The following is a 19,482-nucleotide window of genomic DNA, read 5'->3' as shown; positions in this document are numbered from 1 at the left end:
TTTGACAGTTACAATTCCACGGTTTATTCATAATTATTGACAATATCCTCCGGTGCGCTGCAACCTATCTATAGGCTGGAAGTGTCTCTAAGACAAATTAAATTAAGACACAAATCTTGGCGGTGACACGATCATCACAATTCTATGACTCTGACTTTTTGCTAAAGGTAAGTTAGCAAAGTCAAAGGGCAAACTTGATTACAAACGGCTGCAAGAATGTCTGGGAAGAAATTCTGGGAACCATGTTAACGGGAAAACACAAAACAACAGAAGACAGAAGGTTGTTTTGCAGCTCTTAACACTTATCAACAACCGGGTGCACTGAAATGACACGGAGTATGTGCATAGGTCGCAAGGTGGGAGGGTCTACCCAGGGGCCTACCAATCCTAAAAAAATTTACAAAAATAAAATGTTCTCTGAAAATGTGAAAAAAGAAAACTACCAATTTACTTGGATTCTGAGTTAAAAAAATATTTGTCTTACATTGGCATTCTGTTTGTGTTTGTTTGTTAAAGAAGGACAGACTTTTAAAAATTTAAACAGTCTAACAGTCAAACAGTCTAACAGAGAGCAGCTATTCTGTGAGAAGCAAGCTCAGGTCAAAGGTCAAAGATGACAGACGGCCATTGTGAGGTACTCAATACTGTCCCTTTCCCTGCTGGACCTAAGCGTCCTTAGTTTTGTGCCCTTAATGGTCTGCAACAGTGCCGTTTTTGTCAGATATTTCCCGGACATTTTCTCTCCTTGCTGAAACAGCCAGGCAGGTGTTGCAGGACTGGATCAGCGGTTGAACGCAGGAGGACTGTTCATGGTTATGAAGATCATTTTCTCCCAAAGAAAGGCAGTTCGCAGCTTGTCCACCACTGCAGACTTGGAACGGCATGGAAGCCCTCCGCCCTCTGGAATGATGGCTTTCCCAGTGTTCTGGAATGTTCTCCAGAGGCACTTCTTTCAGGGTCTGTCCTGAAGTGACCCGGACGTGACCTGGTCCGGTCTTGTTGTCTACCCCTGGTCGCAGCCACCGCCGTTTGGCTCTGCGTGGTCCTCCTGTTTTAGGGTGACGGGGGCGCACGGCGTGGGGTCGTCACACACGCTCAGCTTCAGCTCCTCCCTCACTAAAGGTTTGCTCTCCGTCACCTCCACCTGCTGCACCTCCACTTCCTCATCCTCTGTTTTAATAGGCTGCCTTTTCTGATGGGCGCCCAGGGAGGTGGGTTTGGGGATTAAATGGCCACCCTGGCTCTTCCCCTGCTTCTCCAGGTGCTTGCGCTCGTGGCTCCTCCTGGTGGCCAGGTAGAGGAACCGCTGGGGGCAGAAGGAACAGCGGTAGCGGCGGTCTGGGGCGGGGCTCCCGGCGGGGTTGTCCAGGTGGGGGCCGTCCCTCGCGCACGTGCTGCAGGTGAACTCCCCGCCGTCCTGCGGCACTTCCTCCTGGTGGGGGCGCTGTTTCCCACAGGAGCGGCAGGTGTGCACCCGCTCCTTGGGGTGACAGTCGGCTATATGTGTCTGTAGTGCAGACGGGGAGGGGAAGGTGCTCTGGCAGTCCTCACAGCTGTGTGTGGTGTTCTGGGCCGCAATCCAGGCATTTGCTGCATCTGAGGGTGAGTTCTCCTCCGGGCTGTAGGCCTCCCCTAGGAGGCTTGGCTCAATGTCCGTGGACCTCCTTATTCTGGCTCTCCTGCCACCCCGCTTGTCTCTGGACCTCAGCCTCTTCGCCCTCCTCTTTGACTTGTACGAGTAGTAAGGCCGCCACGGCTCGTCCATGTCATCGCAATTACCGTCGTCACATAGCTCGGCCTCCCGCAAAGATGCTCGCCGTTGCTCGACCCTTGGGTGAAGAATCTGCCTCTCTGAATGGTGCCTCTTCTTTCTGGGGATGAGGTTGGACCCTGCAATGCTTCGACGGACGATGGCCTCGTTGCCGATCTTCACAGTGATCTGACAGAGTGGCGGCACTCGGCTGTCACTCGATGGGCCCGCACATGCCGGCTTGGCAATGTAGGTCGCAATTCTGCCACCAGCTGCAGTACGGCCTCCGGCCACAGGAGGGTGCACTGCATTTGATAAGTGATCCTCTGGGTCATTTCCTGATCCTGATGTACTGTCAGGCGGCAGGTGACCATCGCCTAATTCCATGTCATGGATCGTTGGAGGTGATGTCCCTTGCTTTCGGAGCTCGGGGAGGGTGTAGTCGACAGACCCGCCCTGTCTGTGGAACAGCGACGGAGGCGGGGAGATCGCCCCTCGACGCAAACACGCCTCCGCCTCTGCACGCGAGGGTTGGACAGGAGCCGCCATTTTCGGGGTGGCCATGAAGGTCAGGGGCTCATCCGCACCCTCTCCAAATGCCGCAGAGGGGGAGCTGCAACTCCCGAGGGGGTCGGGGAATGCTTGCCCCCCAAATTCCGGAGCCTCAGAGAGCCCCCGGCCGTAGGACCTGTAGCGCCTCTTTCGGAACTTCATGGGGAGGAGGCGGTACAGCTTGATGGGGTAGACGCTGCCCTTGAAACCACCATTAGCCGACTTCCTGTTGACAGACAGCCGCGGGTCTATGCCATGGTAGGACTTCTGGTGGTTCTTCAGGATGTAGTAGGTCATGAAGGTCTCCAGGCAGAAGATGCACTGGTAGCGGCGCTCACCGGTGTGCCAGACCTCGTGCTTGGTGCGGTACTCGGCCAGGGCGAACACCTTGTTGCAGTAGTGGCACGGATACGCCCGCTGCCAGGAGTGGACGTTCTCGTGCCTCCGGAGGCTGGAGGTGGTGGCGTACGCCCGCTTGCACACGCTGCACGGGTACATCCTCCTGGGGCCTCGCCCCACCCGGAATCCCAGCCCCGCCCCCAACCCTGCTCCTGTCCCCACCTCCCACCCCATCTCTGGGAGGTCTGCCGCAGGGGGAGGGAGTGCGGTGAAAGTGGGGCTGCTGATGAAGGTCGGGTCTCTTGCCACCGCGTCCTTCTCCTCCTCCTCGTCACTCGGGACCGGACCCCTGGTGCACACCTGTTCGTGGTTGCGCAGCCTCTTCAAGTGCATGAACTTCCTGTGACAGAACCGGCAGAACAGGACACCCGGAACCCTAGTTCTGCGCCTGTGCAAGAGGGTGCTGGCTGAACCGGGCTCGCGGTGCTGGACAACCTTGCTGGGCTTCAGGGGCAGGGGTGCGAGAGGAGGCCCCGACACGGCCGGGGGATTTTCGGAGGTCTTGGGTAGGTCTGACGCAGAGGTCAACTGGGTGTTTGGGGTTTTTGGGTTTGGGGAAGAGGAGTCTGGAGAGGGGGATGTGAGGGCAGGAACATTGTGGACGCCGGCTGGTGAGGCAGGTGTGCCAGGTTTCTGCTCATCCAGGGTGCCCCAGAGCTTGTAGCGTTTCTTAAGAGGGCTGCACGTCTTGCTCGCCTGCCCCGCAGATGTGGTTTGCATGGGCGACTCTGTCTTTGTGGACGTCTGTGTGTCGCCGTGGGCGAGCAACGGTGCGCCGGCCTCACCCCCTTCTCCAAAGCTCACCGCGTAGGAATGGTCAGCCAGAGTGTGCAGGCTCTCGCTCGTGGAAGGGGTGGAGTCCGGGGCGGGGCAGCTCGCCGGGACGCTGGACGTGGGCCGCTGTCCGTCTCCGCGCGGGTCCAGGGGCGTGAAGGGATCGTTGCCCGTGGCGATGTCGTTGATGGAGAAGGCGTTGGTAATGCGGGGGCCCCGCCTGCTGTTTTTCTCGGACGTCTTTCTCCGACCTCTGTGAGATGCCGGAGGCAGCGGGGTCACGTTCGAGAGGGAGGCCTGGCTTTGGGGGACACTCTGCGCCGTGCGAGTCTCTGACACCGAAAGCCTCTCCAGAAAGGGGATTCCCAGCCTCTTGCCGGCCGCCACCAGAGACCGGACGTCCTCGACGCTGGTGAGAGCCACTTTGGAGCTGTAGATGAAATTGAGGATGCGGGCGAATACCTCTGACCTCAGGTCCATCAGTTCCAGCACCTGGCCGGACGTCCACACATCCGGGCTGGCCAGGGCACTCCGGAAGTATCCACTGGAGGCGGCCAGCACGTTCCTGTGGGCCCGGAACTTGATGTCCTCCACAACGATGGTGACATCGCAGAACAGGCCTTTTGCACGCTGGTCACATAGGGCCCCAAGGAGCACCCCGCCGTACGAGGTGTCAGCCAGTATGGGAGAGGTCTGACACAACAGCGCCATCTGTAGGGGGGGAGGAGAAAAGAAACAATGGATTCCCTTTGTTAAATGCACTTGAAAAAAAATGAGGCGTTACCTACAAAGCACAAAGTGTTCTAAACAGTGGGCAGCTGTGCACACGACTACTGCATGGAGAGGAATGCTGAGTCAACAAAAATAGCAGGAACAACAGGAAGAGCATGGTGTGAGGTGATGTAAGCATTTACATATTTACTGCTGTCTTGAACTCTTTTTTTCTGTAATACGGTTTGAATTTTTTAACGCTTTGAAAAGTAGGCTTTTTGGAATGTTTTTCTTTTTTTCTCTAAATTCTAAGTCACTGTTGTAGAATTCCATTGCTTTCAATTGCCAGTGGTGATTGTTACACCAGTATTAGAATGTTCAGTTAAGAACATTCTAATCACACGCTTGTGGTCCTACACCATAAAGGATTAAGATTATAGTGTTGCACTGGACTGTTGGGTGGTTTACTGCATGTTGTAAAGGCAATACTCTAGTGCACGGATCAGTGTCAAATCTGCACCATACCAGGGGCCTTGAGGTGGCTCAGTTGGCTTGAACATCGACCAGGGATGAGAGCGTTTCAGTCAGCGACACCCGTAGGTCGATCAGGTGCCTGTATGTCTGGACCGCCTTCCTCTGACTCATGGGCGAGTCCGACATGCAAACTGCGGTGGCGTGATAAGGAGACAAGGCGATGCCTTGCATCGTGTGCTTTGGAGCAGGGTAGCAGCAGTGAGCGCTGACCATCATGACTACACATTGCCACTGATTTACTCTAAAGGTTTTAGAAGTAGCCAAATAACTCTGCCCAAAAAATTTCCCTACAAATTTATTTTGTCAATACGTGATTTAAAAAATGCAAGTTCATGTGCACAACCTTGATGGTGTGATTAAACACATTTCCTGCTAAAATACGTCTTATTCGCATTGGCTTAGTTTAGTTTCAGTGTTAACCTCCTCTCTCAGCAGAAAGTTCACTTCCCTGAAACCCCACACCTGACCATCTGAATAATGGATAAGGGTATCTAAAGTGCTGCGGGCAGGACTTAACCTTAACCATTTTGGAGAGTAGGTTTTGTTTTTTTACGGGGTTTTTTTTCCTCCTAGAAATTCTCGGAGTCAGTCAGTGTTCTAGAACTCCACTGCTTTCAGTTACCAGTAGTGATTGTTACACCAGCATTAGAATGTTCAGTTAACAACATTCTAATCACATATTTATGACCTTGCACCTTGAATGAGTTAGGGGTTAAGGGGTCAAGGGTTAAAACAGCATAACAGCACTGATCATACCGGACGAACCCTGAGAACTCAGGGGAACACAGGGGAACACAGGGGAACGAGCCTCTCTCTCTGACGCACTGATCTCACTGAAGGTCGAGACGAGTTTCCACCCACAGTCACGTGACACGCCCAAAACTACGGAAACGGTACACAGCGTACTGTACCACGGTCCACGTATCCCCCACTGACACCTCCCATAACACAGGAACTGAGCTCGGCCAATGCCGTCGCTCTGCCAAAAACAACATGCATTTCTGTGAGCTGTGAACGCACAGCGCAAACGCTTCTGTTCAAGAAGTTACCGCTGAGCACTTTACCACTAGTACACCATTATCTGTAATATCTCATCAAGTCCCAAAGTACAGGTTATATCAGGCACCTTTTTTGTAAATAAATAAAAATCCTTTTTTTGACGTCATAATGAAGTGGGCATTGTGTAAGCGGTTTTGTATCTCCAGCTGTAAACCCCCGTGGAGCCGTGAAGAGTTCCCGTCCTGCCTGTGGGGTGGGGGGGTTGGGGGGGGGGCTTGTGTGGTGTGGGCGTTCGTCACACTGCTGGGAAAAACAGCTCCAGCCTCGCCCCACGGCCTCCGGCAGCCCCCCCACCCCCCCCCCCAGTTGTCACGGCGACACGTAGTTCACAGGGACTCATGGAGGCTATGCTGGCGTTAACTATTTTGGGGGTTACGCCCCATCTGCTCACCGTGTGTTCTCTGTGTGCTACGTAAGGTATGTTACAAACAAACAAACACAGAAGGTACAATTTTTTTTGGGGGGGGGGTTCCTGTTTTTGGATGGTGGAGTGACATTCTCCCCGCAACGTTACGATCTTATAATCCTCTATTTCAACCTCAAGGCGAAAGAACAAACCTCGCAACCATACAACAAAAAGAAAACTACTATGAATACACTTGCGCATTTGAATGTTCCACATAGCCAGACACAAACAAAAAGAGTGTGTAAATCGGCCTCTGAACAGCAGCCGAGTCTCGGACTGCGACACATACCTATGAAAATCAGCGAGGAGCGAAACGGGCTGCAGCAGGTGACGACCGTCGGGAGAACAATATGGGGGCCTGCAGCGGAGAAAGACCAAACGGGAAACGGCGGACATGGCGGCTGTTTGGACCGAGCGTGAGAGAAGCAGCTTCCCTCCCCCCCCCCCCCCCCGTGTCTCCGGTGTGGGAAGGTTTCCCAGACTGCCCTCTGCCCCGCGTACGGCGTCCGGATCAGCCGCGGTATATCCACAAACCGCCCTGCTTTCAGATTTTCTGCGTCCATCCGTCCGTCCGTCCGTCCGTCCGTCCGTCCGTCCGTGTCGCTCCGTCCGCGAGCCTTTCTGTGTGCGTGCGGCTTCTGAAGCGTCTGCTCAGCGGCCGGGGAGACGAAAACGCAGAGACGCCCGGCACACAAGGCCGCACGCACACAAACACCGCGCGCGAAAAACGCAACCGCACGCGGGCGCGCGCGCGCAAACACACTCGGGGCCTAGTGACAGCGATAGCCTCTGCGGTGTTAAAGGGACGGCGCGCGATTCTCGCGGCGGCTGAGGCCGACGGACGCGCGGTGCGGTAAGGGCCCGGCGCGGAGCGTTCCCCCGACGTGCGCAAAGCACACCCGCGCGCACACGCACGCGCGCACGCACACAACAGACACACAGCAGCAGCAACAACAACAACAGAAAACACCACCAGCCACCGTAGTTACCCACGTTGAGTCTCCCCCCGGACGGAGAGAGGAGATGGAGTCAGCGAGGCCTGCCTGGGCCGAGCGAGGCGTTGCGTAAGCAGGAGAGAGACAGAGAGGCCTACGAAGCCGCGGGCCTGCCCACTCCCACCGTCCTTTACTGCGCGACTGCGCGACTGCTGTTTCGCTCTTCCTCCCGCGGCCTGCCTCGCTGGGGCCAGGCGTGAGAGAGCGTTGCAGGGAGAGAGAGAGAGAGTGAGAGAGGGGGGAGGGAGGGAGAGAGAGACAGAGAGAGAGAGAGATATCGGAGTCGTTTGTCCGCGAGCCTACAGCTGCGCACAAGCCAGCCAGCGCCACATGACACAGGCCTGTCACTCTGCCAGGAACACACCCACTTAGGAGGAAGGGAGGGGAGAGAGCGAGAGGGAGGGGAGGGAGAGGGAGGGAGGAAGAGAGAGAGAGAAGGGAGAGACGTAAACAGGAGTCGCGGAAACCGCAGGCCCTGTCGCTGTGGTACAGTCCATGGGGAGCGGGGAAAGGTCTTTTTCTTTGCTTTTTTTATTTATTTACATGACTACATAATCATAATCCCCCCCAATCCTTCAGCTGTTGGGGGGGATCACCTCAACCTTGGTGTGGACCTCCGGGGTAATTCACGTCCCTCCTCAGGGTGGGGGGTGTGTGTGTGTGTGAGGGGGGGTGGTTTTATTGATGGTTTTTCCCTCCCTTGCAGTTACCCTTATCAGCAGTTATGGTGGCAGTCAGAGCACTGCTGTCCTCCTAGTGACATTGTCAGAACTGGCTGTGGGTCACGCACAGCTCAGTGAATCCAGTCATCTGCTTCAGCATAAACCATAGTCCTCACAGGGAACCTTTCCCACAGCATCCACAGGGAACCTTTTTGTTTGGCCCTTTGTTTTAAACGGTCCAACCAATTAATTAAATCGCATGCGGCAAAAGACAAGGAAAAAGGAGCAGTGGTTCGACAGAACTACGACCTGAAGAATTGCGCGATATAAGGGCACTGATCATTTATATTCAAATGTGATAAGTCATCAAAATACAATTAATAAACAGATGTGGCCCTCTTATGAAAGGGGACTATGAGTTGTGCAGAGTGCAAAGGGGTTAATATATTTTCTTGTTTTTTTATTTCCTTGTTTTTTTATTTTTATTATTCTCGCCACCACCCCCCCTCTTCAGAGGACAGTTTAAAATTTCAAGTGCAAATACATGAAATTAGGTGAAGCTGCTCCATACCCACCCTACCACCCACAAACCCACCCACCAACCCTGATCCCATAACACAAAGATGGACAGACAGACTTGACAAGACATGAGTCCGAGCAGATGGACAAACAAACATACATGATAAGATATTATGAAACCCAGCAGATGGACAGACAGACAGAGACAGACAGAAAGACAGACAGGGTTTTCTGTGTGTGTGTGTGTGTGTGTGTTGGAGGGGTTAGTTAACAGGCAAGTCTAATGAGATGATGAAGGGGCCCCAAACAGTTTTAAATAATGAAGTTTTTTTTTTTTTTTTTCAAAATGTGTTTTTGCGGAAGCTTGGTTTACCACAGCTCATGTTTGTTATTCTATTTCGTGATTGGTTAATCGCTACTGATCACGCTTGTTTTTTTGTTGCTGTGACCTTTGATGCGATTTCAGCTCTACTTTTCAGTCTGTTAATTTGTTTAAAAATGTCTGGGTTTCAGTTTTTTTGCGCAGTGAAGGGAGCTGGAGAGCTGACTGGCCCAGAGTCCCATGGAGACAGGCGTTACATTTGTGGGGGCTTGTAGGCGACTCTATAGGCTAGTGAATCTGGTGACTATGTTGGTATATCATACGTTGCCGGTGCTGCTTTCAGTATGGACAAATGAGAGCTTGTAAGAGCTTGTGTCGTGAGAAGCAGTTAGCTGCGGTGTGATGTCACATGCTAGGCAGAGTACCTCCAAATGTGCTGGACAATGATATATACCGAGTGTTGGACACTGCGAAAATCCGAGGCATCCTAGACGAAATGCCTATTTGTCAGTGGAATCATCCACTGTGATTGATTTTCCTCATGTGCCTGAGTAGATTGGTATCCTATGGTAGCCGCGGGAAGTTCATAAATGTGAACCAGTACACGTGCAAATGCTAGCTACCAACGGTAGCCCGCCTATTGGATTGCTAAGACTTCTTCCAGACTCTTGTTGTCTATTCAGAATGACAACATTGGAAGATGTGAGAGAGGTTGTGGGTAGCCCCAGTAAGGTGCTGATCGTGCTTATTTTCTTATTGTGACCTTTAACGTGATTGGGCGTACCTTTGAATTTGTTTTAGAACCTGTCTGGCTTTCTGCTTTTATTTTGTTGGCCATGAAGAGGAAGAGAGTTAGAGAACAGTCTGGTTAGAGTGCTCACTTCAGCTACATGACAGCGGGTGTGTTCGCAGCTGAAAGTTCTCGAATTTGGAAGAAGGACTCATTGTGTTGAGGTTTTTAACAGGGACTTTTAACAGGAATTATTTCCTATTGTCATTCTCTTCCTGCTTGTGTTGGGTTTCCTTATGCATGTATGTGAGTGTGTGTGTGTGTGTGTGTGTGTGTGTGTGTGCTGTATATACACTCAGTAACCACGTTATTAGGTGTTGATTAAACTTATATTTTTCTCTCATTGGTTACAGCCCGGCCAACACCGAACAAGTATGATGTGTTCAGTGTTCACAGATGCTGTTCTGCATTCCGCTGTTGAAACGCAAGGTCATTTGAGTTACTGTCGGCCATTCTCCTTTGACTTCTCTGATTGATAAGGCATTCTCGCCCACTGAATGTAATGTTCCTGAGTTCTGTCTGTTAGTTTCATTTTGTTTTTCTAGTAATTTATTATTTTTCATTATTCATATCTGGTCCCCTGTTTATTCATTCATAGTTCATTGCATTCGTCTTCCCCTGTGATGTCTGTTCTTAATGTATTCTGAGCCCAAATCACTCCTCTGTCTGCGTGCTTCACTATTCGGGTGGTTTTGGAATTTTCCGGTTTTCCATGATTCCTTCCATGTCTCGTTTTTCACTTACTTCCTGCTTTCCTCCAGTTATGTTTGTGTATGGAACGAATCTACTAATAACTACTAACATAGATTTGGTACAGTACTAAATAATATTAACACACTAATCATCTGTCTAACTAACAGTCTCTAGTTTTAGGTAATTGTAATTTAATCACATAAACTAAACAAACTAACTCTACCTCTATTTCGATACTGCTCTATTACTCCGCCTCTCTGTTCTATCTCTAATTGCTTGCCTTGATTCAGCGAAGTGTTCGCCCCTGCTCTCCCATGTCACTATGTGCCTTAATTCTGTGCAATTGTCTACTCCCTAGTCCGGAGCCGTTTGTATTACATAGGTGTCTTTGTGATTCCAGTCCATGTTTTCGTTCCCCCTCATTATTGCATTGCTAACCGTTCACGTTTCTCACCTGATGTTTATTTGTTAGATCATTCCCACTCCCTTACCCCACCTAGTGTGTCACATCCCTTTGTGTATTTAAACTTCGGATTACCTGGTTTTGACCCTTGGACTGAATAAAGTATGATTCCTGATTATCCCTTGGTCTGCACTTGGGTCGCTGAATGGACATAACACAGAATGGCTGCACACTGGATGTTTATGGTTTTTTGTACCATTCTGTTATGTCTAGAGACTGCTGTAAAAATCCCAGGAGATCCGTCTCTGAGATACTCAAACCTCCCTGTCTGGCACTAACAATCAATTTCTACCTCATTCTGATATTTGGTCTGAACAACAACTGAACCTCTTGACCATGTCTGCACGCTTTTATGTATTGAGTTGCTGCCACATGATTGGCTGGTTAGATATTTGCATTAACAAGCTGGTATTCAGAAAGTGGTCACTGAGAGTGCGTGTGCACGTGCTTTGCCATAGTGAGACTGGTACGATGTCAAGCCACTGACAAGTATTACAGCCCCTCTTCACTGTGTCAGAACAAAATGTTCTGACCCTTCAGAAAGTGTTTTGTGGATACTCCTGCCCTTTCCCTCTCTGTCAGAGAAAGAGCTTACACAAAATCAGTCGTGTGAAAAATCCAGCTGCTGTCCTTGCATGAAGAAAAACACAATCCTCAGACATTCAGCACATACACAGGGCCACTACAAAATGTTAAAATTAAAATTGTCAGGAACAACTGCACCAAAAGTTAGTGTAAGTAGGCAACTTTTCAGCTAAGAACAGCAGGTTGGTTTATAATGGAACTGAATGATGTTTAGCGCATTTTGTCACAAAGATACACAATTTACCAGAGTAAACAAGATCCTTAGAGAGCAACATAAAATAAATTTTAAAAACAACAAGCACGTGCCACAAAAATCTGAATAATGGGAAAGTGTGTTCGACACACATTCCTATACACACATACATACACACACACACACACACACACACGCACACAAACACCTATGCGTGCATACATCAGTAGTGATTTACTAAGACCTGTAGCAAACACTAAACAAACACTAAACCTTACAGCGCATGTAAAACACAACCACTGATTGGTGCAAAGCAAATACGATGACCAATCATTGGTCCTGTTATTGGTTTTGCGCATGCTAAAAGGTCCAAAAAGTGCTAAAAGGTCTGCGAGTCTACACAAATGAGTATACAGTACACCGCAGATATACACTAAAATGGTTATAAAATATTTTGTTTTCAGTGCACTGCACAAATTGTTTAATGTGTGTATGTGTGGTAAAGGGTAATTTCAATATTTTGAGACGTTTCTGATTATTTGTCTTGGCTTTACAATGACCGGTATAGGAGCTTTTGGGGGTTTGCGCCATTAAAGCAAGAAAATACATTTTTAGTAACTATAAAGCGGGCCTTTGCCGTGTCATTATGTATCCAAAGTCTGCATGTAGAAATGACCTAAAATACCCATCATACACAGAATCCAAAACAACTTTGATTACATTGAGGTAGAAACCATGAGGAGTTTTCAAGGCAGATTGTTTTTAAAAGTAAGCAACAGATAACGACCGCATGACGTCATCTTACTTGCTCATTCTACCTCTTCCCCTTCAGAAACTGCGAATGGTGGTTGAGGACACTAAAACGTCAGATGTTGTTGGGAGGGATGTGCGTTTGTCCACATTAACGTTAGACTTGCCATTTCACACGTGATTGTAGTACGTAATTTCGAAAAAAATAAGACTGATAGTCAAAACTTTAATTAAAAGCCTTGCAGCGAACACTTTTATACATTTATTTACGCTTTATTTATTAAATTATTTAATTTGCCACTAGATGGCAGTGAGGGTTTAATGTTGATGAGATAGAGTACTACATTCATTGAACTGATTACGTGTCGATGATTTTCAATTCGTTCAATGTTAAATCAAACATGACTTAATGCTTATAGGTGGTTATTAAAGCTGCATTCAATAGTCTTTATGGATATTTATACAATCTGTGTGACTCAATGAACATAAAGCACTATCTGAAATTCCTGTCAGGGTCTACAGGAATCAATGGAGAGAAAAATGAGAAGACTTAAAAAATAAACTTTATTATCCAAATAAAAAAAGTTTACAGCACAATATACAAAGATTAAACACATACTCACAATCATCAAGCTTCACAGGAATATGGCAATAACAAATTCTGTGGCACAAAAGGTGAAAAGACTATTTTGATCCTTTAGCTTTTGCAACACAAACCAAGCGTGACTAATTGAACAATTATATTCCCAGGCATTTGTTGAAAAACACAACATTCTATATTTGAGCCATCCACACAGAACGTCAGAACTGAAAACTTCTAATCAAGCACTTTTTTAAAACAGGTCAATTGTTTTACGGCTGTAAGTGGTAACTTGAAAAGGGTGATAGCTTGGTCTCAACAAAGGCACAGAGAGATCACAGTCAAACGGAACACTGTTCCCTCATCTCCTACTGACTTCCCTAGTGACCCAGGAGCGCTGCCCTGATTGGAGGAAGCGTGGTCACACAAAGTCTGCGCTGTCCTGCTTCTGCCTGCGGCGGCTCATCTGCTTCTGCAGCTGAAGCTTGTTGGTGAAGAACACCTTCTTCCAGCCCACCTCCCTGGCTAGGTAGCCCATCTCTATGGTGACCGTGTCGCAGCGAGCTCGAACCGCCTGCTCCCAGAACTCCTCAGAGTCACACAGCTGGAATACAAGCACATGGACACATACACACATGCACACACACACATACACACCCACACATAGACACACACACACACACGTGCACCCATACACAGACACACGCACACAGGCACACAGCCACACAGACACACACACAAACAAATATGTACACACATACACACACACAAACAAATATGTACACACAGGCACACACACACATACACAAACAAATATGTACACACATACACACAGGCACACAGACACACATACACACACACAGCACACAGACACAAACACACACACACACATACACACAGACACACACACAAACATATATGTACACACATACACACACACACACACACATACATGCAGACACACACACAAACAAATATGTTCACACATACACACGGGTTACTTTAGTATTTGAATCCAAAACAAAGTGCTATTAAACGGTAAATGGTTGGCATTAATATAGCGCCTTTATCCAAAGCGCCGTACAAGTGGTGCTCCTCATTCACCCATTCATACACACACTCGACACACCAACGACAAACTGGGTTAGGTGTCTTGCTCAGGGACACACTTTGACACACCCCAGGGTCGGAATCGAACCGGCAAACCCTCCGACTGCCAGACGACTGCTCTTACCTCCGGAGCCAATGTCACCAGCCATTAGAGCCCCGGTCCGTTAAAGAGCGACGCTTGCAGGGGAGGTCTCACCTTCTGGAACTTGCGGGAGGCGCAGCGGAGCTGCTGCACCTCCTCCAGCTCCAGACACGCCAGGATGCGGAGGAGCAGCCGGTCGGGGAGGCGCGGCAGGTAGTCGAAATCGCCGCTGCACAGGCCCTGGGAGTACAGCAGGGTGTTGGGGCCAAACACCACCTTCACCTGGTCTGGAGAGCACAGAACCTCAGCGCACGCCTGCCGGCTCAGACAAACGCCCGACCGCACCTGCGCAACCACACGGTGTCCGCTAGCAGGGCCGGAGGCCGTGTCCTCTGTGTTTTCCCCAAATGTACACGTACGTTCCAAACATGCAATATGTTAATTTTCGACTGTGATATTCAATTTCATTAGCTTTGTGAGAACAGTCGCAATTAATTCAGGAGGGAGAATATTTTTCTCAAATTTAAGCCAAATCAAGGAGCTTATGTACAGCACTTACACCCTAAAATGCATCCTCGAAAATGAACAAAATAAAAGGGAGAAACCCCTCACTCCACCCTGCTGGGGTTTTCTGACCTTCTGCTACCACTGCTTCACAAGTTCCCACAAAATACGAACTGTGTGTTTTTCATTTCAGGCATGAAACCGGACCACCCACGCTTCAGATATACAGCAGCTCAATTATATTCCATACATGCAAGCAGGTTAAGGAAGTTACCGTGGAGTCCGTAAGTATTTGGACAGTGGTGCAAGTTCTTTTGGTTCTGTACTCCACCACATTAAATTTTAAATGAAATAATGAATATGAGGTTAAAGTGCAGACTGTCACACTTAAATAAATAAAAACTCATATTGATTTTTTTTGTACTTGGGATAGAAAACCAGACAGGATCACAGTTGCCAAAGCTTGGTTTTTGTAAGGACAGTAATGTTACAGTATCTTACGCTGAAGCTGGGTGTCGTGCAAAAAATAGTCATGGGGTATCTTCAGTTCTCCTGGCCGTGCTGTCCGAAATTCACTGCGCAAAGAAATTTTCCAAAACCTCCATATCACCTGTGGTAAAGAGGGCACATATTCTGAATAAATGACATTTTTGAATGTTCATCCCTGGTGTAAAATCCAACTAGACCAGTTTGAAATTACCAGCTGTTTCAAAACATAGCTTGAGCAGTTCAAACCATGTTAAGTATGGAGCTGGTCTGAACTGGCCAACCAGCTACTAGGCTAGCTGTTTCTAAACCTAGCTTGAGCTGTTTTTTTCAGCAGGGATAGCCAGTTAGCGTCACACAAAAAAAAATCATACTATTATTATTATTATTATTATTATTATTACTATTATACCTAGGTATAAAACCAATAATATCAATAATGCATTTGCTTATTTTGCGTTATTGGCCAGTCACGTCAATTAATTTCACATAACTTAACTCTCTCCATTTATCTGGCACTTCCAGTTCTCATCTTATCAAACATGCTAAAGTACAAGCTATGAACAACTAAATGCGAGTAATTTCAGCATTTGCACCTATTAGCTGCGTATGTTGTTGGGTACCGTTAGCAACCGTTTATGTTACCAACTAGCTAACGTAGATAGTTGTTGGGTTGGGTTCGCGGACACAGATGAACTTTAACGCTCGACTAAAGTGAGTTTGGTATGAAGGAAAATTAAATGCAGTCTAGGATTGGGCTTTCTGTGAAATAATCAAACGTTAACTCGTCCAGCTAATGTGAAGCGTTGGCTTATGTTGGCTGTTGCCTGGCTTATGTTATGTTATGATCGGCAAGTGAATCACATAGCAAATCAGAAGCTATTCTAATGTATACCTTAACCCCTCGATTGAAACGTAAAATCAACTTTAAATATGATCAGATTTCAGTAACCAATTCTCTATTAACAGACAGAGATGTCACTTACCTCCTTTCTTGTAATCACCAATTGATAAAAGTCTTTATTTGGAGCAGCACCTTGCCCGCTAACTTCAAATAATTTATCTTCTAACAGAGACGCCATTTTTGACGCTTTAGAGTTGCCATGACAACGAAGAGAACAACGGAACACTTTGAGACGGAAACGAGTAAAATGTAACAACAATTTAAACATCATAATTAACACAATACTCGTAATCGTGCTCCAGTAACAGTATACACATTTTAATAATTGAGGAAAAATACAAAAACGTAAATAATCCGGTAAACACTTGTCAAGATTAGGGGTCATAACCCTGCGGACGGGTATTTCTCATACATTGTGGCATGGATTAGGGTAAACAAAATGTAGCCTTACTGTCGCAAGCATATACTATTTAATAATGCAATATATAAGCGTAAATGTTATGCGATATCTCTGTATTAAATGTACTTGAAACAGTGCCCTGATCTAGCGTGCTGTATTCATGCAAAGTAGTTCTCTTCGGAAGATCGGGTTAAATCAGCGGAAGGACATTGCAGGTTGCAGGTCCCTCAGCTGATGGGAAGCTGAAAACAGAGAGAAGCTACTGCACTGTCTGTTAACAACTACAACACTGGGACAAATAGGTAATAATATAATCTACCAAACCTTCAGTAACATCTCATTCTGTCGTGGTACATTTGTTGTATATTTAGTGGGCAGACAGTATAAAATTAAGACAGGCATATACATTTCCGTGAAAATATGGATTCCAGTCGTCATCTCGAATCCAGCTCCTGCCTTCCTGATATTTTTATGTGATGCGAGCAGAGAAAAAGGTTCAGAGGCCATTGCGTTTTTGCTGTTGTCTTTGGCATTCGAGAGTGATCTGAAAAGACAAACAGTTTTCTTTTGTCATTAATAAAAAAAAGAAGAAGCCCATCCTGTGATAAGTGAGTGGAATTATCAGTTATATCGATAGCCTATATCGAATCGCAAATGTTTTTAAAACAGCTAGCTAGGTAGCTGGTTCGTACATTTCTGAATTGAAATGTACAAACTAGGCTAGCTAGCTACCAGTGCTTTACTGGTCACGTCATAGGATTGCGATGATAATGGGACCCAGCTAGCTTGCTGGCAAGCTAACTTCGGTACCTAGCTAGTGTCCAAATAGCTAGCTTAGCTAGACATGTATCTAGTTAGCTGGTGTGGGCTTTGTGTTTGTTTGCATGGCTATGGGAAAACGAATTGATACGTGGCTATAGTGACAGCGCATAAATATTAACGTCATGCCTTGCTAACATAACGTAGCTTCGCTGTGGAATACAGTTCAGTAACTAGCCTGTTTTTAACGCTGGCAAATTAGCAACGCACTACGAACGAGCGAGACGGGGGACGTGCATTCGATTCGTCGGGGCACGTTTCCTCAAGCGACCCAGACGTACGCTTGTCTACTGCGCGATGCAGTTGCATTCACGATGGTTGACTGAACTAGCTAGTTTGCTACGTGACAACCGAGCTAATATCCGAGTGGCCAAGGCCACGAATGTAAACGTTACGATAGCAAGGGTTAACGTTAGGTCTTTAGTTAAGTTGTTTTACTCTATTGTGATAAATATCAAAGCAGCCAAACGCCAGCGATCACGCAACCGAGGAAATTCTCTCGACCTCATAATATGCTGCTAACAAACTGGCTAGCCAGCTAACCAACGTCAGCTAGCCACCAATTGTGCTGTTGTTTATTTCACAAAAAATAAGCCGAAGAGCTAAGCGAAGACAAGAACTGATCATACGTCTGTTTACGTACATTTTCTACTTCACGGTAACTATGCCTCCTTTGAGTTTGAAAATAAAATTAGATTCACTAAAAAAATGTCATATTCCTATTAATGTACCAACACGGAATAAACAAAGAATAGTCTTGCTCTCCCGGTACCTATGGCATAAGAGTACTGCCTCCGGACAGATAAAACAAGGAGGTTTATATTTTCAGAATTGTTCATGATGGCTACAGTAGGCTGTCTGTAGGGTAATTTGGCTGTTGCCCAAACTAGCCAGAATGCTGCATCTTGTTCTAAGTAAAGCGTCATGGTAATCCCAAGAAGAAGCACTGGAAAACTGGTTGTGCTGTGCGTCATTGAAAGGGGACCGGTGATAAATTATTTGCTTTCACCAAACCTCTGTTGTTGGTGATGTTATAATGCTCGACTGTGTTCGTCTGTCCGTCTGCCTGTGTGTGTTTACTTTCTTAGTACTGCGTGTTGCAAACTGGCAGTAGGCTAATGATGTTATTTGTGACCTTGCGCAGACAGCCCCTGTCCTTATTTCACATCTACTATTTAAAAATAGCACGCGGTGCTGGCGTAACCAGCAAAAGACAGGATTTTTCCTCCCTCGTACGAATCCGTCTACTTTGTTGAGCATTTCTTTTGACAGATCAGTATGTGGGTGTGGACGGGTGGTTGGAATTTCCAGTAAAAGAATCCCTTGCAGTCGGCTCGGTTGCAGCCAAACTGTGTTATGACTCGATTTGACATTTTGGCGTGTGGCGCGATCAGGCTTACTTACTGAAAGTTCTCTAGGGCATAGAGTACTGTTCAGAACCCTGGCCGCTTTTGAAGGCCGACGGAGCCTTCTGGCTGCACATTTTTTCCCACATAATGACTGGATGATAATTGGGTTTCCTCCATTAGCCTAGATGTAATAATGCGCAGCTTGTAGTCTAGTGGCTAAGGTAAATCACTGGGACCCGGAAGGTTGGTGATTCAAACCCCGGTGTAGCCGTGATAAGATCAACACAGCTGTTGGTCCCTTCAGGAAGGCCCTTAACTCTGCATTGCTCAAGGGGGGATTGCTTAGTCTATTGAACTGTAAGTGGCTTTGGTTAAAAATGTCAGCCAAATAGCAATAATAATAATGATAATAGTGATTGTTATTATTATGAATCCAACCCAATCTACACCCCAAACAAAACAGAGCCTTATATTCTGTTATTCTCTGATCTTTAACGTTTGAGGTTTTTCCGTTTTACTTTTTGGGTTGATAATGATGCATTCCATTCCCCATTCCAGTTGACTCCTCAGTTAATTTAGTAAAATTGCATTCCCTCTTCATGGAGTGATGTTTTCTCACTTCTGTACTCGGATTGCCTCTTGTCTTCCCTGTTCTGTGGACTGTTTTGACTGTTTGTATGGAGTCTCACAGTGATTGTGCTAACGCCACACTACTGCCTCTCCCCCCCCATCAGTGAGTGGTAGTGTCTAGAAAGGGTATGTCCCTTCAGGAGAGTGGAGCCTATGTCCGACCGGCCTAATTCCAATCCAGGGGGGTTTCTGCGACGCTCACAGAGGAAAACTGCTGCAACCCAACCACAGGGCCACTCAGTCTCGGGAAGGTGGGTTGGGAACGCAATTTTAGTTGTCTCACCGCCATCCCATTCACCTAATAAGGAGACACTATATCTAATAAGGAGACACTTGTCCAGTGCTACGTGTAACAGTGCACACAGAGAGGTTGGTTAAGGTTAGCTGAGCGTCACCAGTATTGATTGCATAAATTGGCTGTGCTGCAATTTGTCACACACAGTGCCTATTGTGGATAACAG

The 19,482-nt window shown here is 47.3% G+C and overlaps 3 protein-coding genes across 8 annotated transcripts in view; 1 reads left to right on the top strand and 2 right to left on the bottom strand.

Moving 5' to 3' along the window:
- Positions 1–7,466, bottom strand: LOC133129576 (zinc finger and BTB domain-containing protein 38-like). 2 transcript variants are annotated; one of them, XM_061243765.1, is made up of 2 exons: positions 7,175–7,466; positions 1–4,186 (listed from the first exon to the last, which is right to left on the bottom strand). In XM_061243765.1, the coding sequence occupies exon 2, from the start codon at positions 4,184–4,186 to the stop codon at positions 1,004–1,006; it is 3,183 nt and encodes a 1,060-aa protein (XP_061099749.1). In that variant the 5' UTR covers positions 7,175–7,466; the 3' UTR covers positions 1–1,003. The 2 variants fall into 2 exon arrangements, with proteins under 2 accessions (XP_061099749.1, XP_061099748.1); XM_061243764.1 differs by having other exon boundaries at positions 7,179–7,465.
- Positions 7,467–12,757: 5,291 nt separating this feature from the next.
- On the bottom strand, positions 12,758–16,016 carry fbxo36b (F-box protein 36b). The gene is made up of 4 exons (XM_061243996.1): positions 15,906–16,016; positions 14,935–15,043; positions 14,044–14,216; positions 12,758–13,341 (listed from the first exon to the last, which is right to left on the bottom strand). Exons 1-4 carry the CDS (start codon positions 15,999–16,001, stop codon positions 13,159–13,161), a joined length of 561 nt encoding a protein of 186 aa, XP_061099980.1. The 5' UTR covers positions 16,002–16,016; the 3' UTR covers positions 12,758–13,158.
- A 232-nt stretch (positions 16,017–16,248) lies between these two features.
- Positions 16,249–19,482, top strand: part of LOC133128048 (E3 ubiquitin-protein ligase TRIP12-like) — a 30,587-nt gene continuing 27,353 nt past the window's right edge. For 2 of the 5 annotated variants that reach the window (XM_061241269.1, XM_061241265.1), the window contains exons 1-2: positions 16,250–16,525; positions 19,126–19,272. In XM_061241269.1, coding sequence (XP_061097253.1) covers positions 19,175–19,272 — 98 coding nt within the window. In that variant the 5' untranslated portion in view covers positions 16,250–16,525; positions 19,126–19,174. Of the gene's footprint in view, positions 16,526–16,594; positions 16,832–17,188; positions 17,701–19,125; positions 19,273–19,482 lie in introns of those variants that run through there. The other 3 variants (XM_061241270.1, XM_061241266.1, XM_061241268.1) reach the window with 3 other exon arrangements.

This window comes from Conger conger, chromosome 5 (assembly GCF_963514075.1).
Source record: "Conger conger chromosome 5, fConCon1.1, whole genome shotgun sequence".
NCBI lineage: Eukaryota > Metazoa > Chordata > Actinopteri > Anguilliformes > Congridae > Conger > Conger conger.
The sequence above is the reverse complement of the archived record's forward strand: the minus strand, read 5'-3'. Positions and strand labels throughout refer to the sequence as shown.

Coding starts and splice junctions, on each gene's coding strand:
- LOC133129576 (XM_061243765.1), bottom strand. CDS start 4,186: ATGGCGCTGTTGTGTCAGACCTCTCCCATACTGGCTGACACCTCGTAC.
- fbxo36b (XM_061243996.1), bottom strand. CDS start 16,001: ATGGCGTCTCTGTTAGAAGATAAATTATTTGAAGTTAGCGGGCAAGGT. Junction 14,217..14,934: donor GCACGACACCCAGCTTCAGC/GTAAGATACTGT, acceptor TGTGCTCTCCAG/ACCAGGTGAAGGTGGTGTTT. Junction 13,342..14,043: donor CCTCCCGCAAGTTCCAGAAG/GTGAGACCTCCC, acceptor CTTGTATTCCAG/CTGTGTGACTCTGAGGAGTT.